Source organism: Trachymyrmex septentrionalis, unplaced genomic scaffold, assembly GCF_001594115.1.
Source record: "Trachymyrmex septentrionalis isolate Tsep2-gDNA-1 unplaced genomic scaffold, Tsep1.0 scaffold242, whole genome shotgun sequence".
Taxonomy (NCBI): domain Eukaryota; kingdom Metazoa; phylum Arthropoda; class Insecta; order Hymenoptera; family Formicidae; genus Trachymyrmex; species Trachymyrmex septentrionalis.
Window position 1 is genome coordinate 47,017 of NW_017305400.1, and position 715 is coordinate 47,731.

At 29.8% G+C, this 715-nt stretch overlaps 1 protein-coding gene across 1 annotated transcript in view; it reads right to left on the reverse strand.

The window, feature by feature from the left end:
- Positions 1–715, reverse strand: part of LOC108748804 (fatty acid synthase-like) — a 32,342-nt gene that overhangs the window by 681 nt on the left and 30,946 nt on the right. Inside the window, exon 19 of the mRNA XM_018487165.1 lies at positions 317–571. Coding sequence (XP_018342667.1) covers positions 317–571 — 255 coding nt within the window. The remainder of the gene's footprint in view (positions 1–316; positions 572–715) is intronic.

A 715-nucleotide genomic window follows, 5' to 3' on the forward strand; every position in this document is an offset into this window, starting at 1 on the left:
GAGGCAAAGTAGAAGAATCATATTCTCGAAGAGCGGAAAAGTGTTTGTAAATCGTTATACCAAGCGTCTTTAAATTTGCAGGTGAGAGATATGTATATATAATTGCGAACTGTTCAGCGAAAATATTAATTCTTTCATTAAAGCTCTCACATTTTTTCAATTCCATTGAAATCTACGAAAATATAAATTTCCATCTTTATGTACAAAATCACAAGACAAAACGAAGAAATTGATAATGATCCACATATAAAAATACCAAAATGTAATATACCATAAACTAGTTTTAATGTGAGCCTCGAAACAAAGGTTGCATTACCTTTTGAGAACTTCCTGGTGAATAAATTTCCATAATATTAGTTAATACATCAATCTGAAAATTTGCATCATCAAAATCAATTTCAAAAGGTTCGATTATTGTTCGTAAAAACTCAGGAGCACCGTCGATGAGAACAAGTCGACCTTTAAAATTCTTAGCTTCCAATCTTCTTGTTACTTCAATTGCGATAAGAGATCCGAAGGAATACCCTACCATTACAAAATCTTTTCCATTTGTCAGTATTGAAAGTATATGCTGTAAAAATATAAAAAGTATTCGATGAAATTTATATCTACTGAAATGATGAAAACAATTTTTATCAACATAAAATGAAATTACTATTGTGATGATTGCATACGTTTGTGAGTTGATTAGTCGTTTCCAATATCATATTTGTAG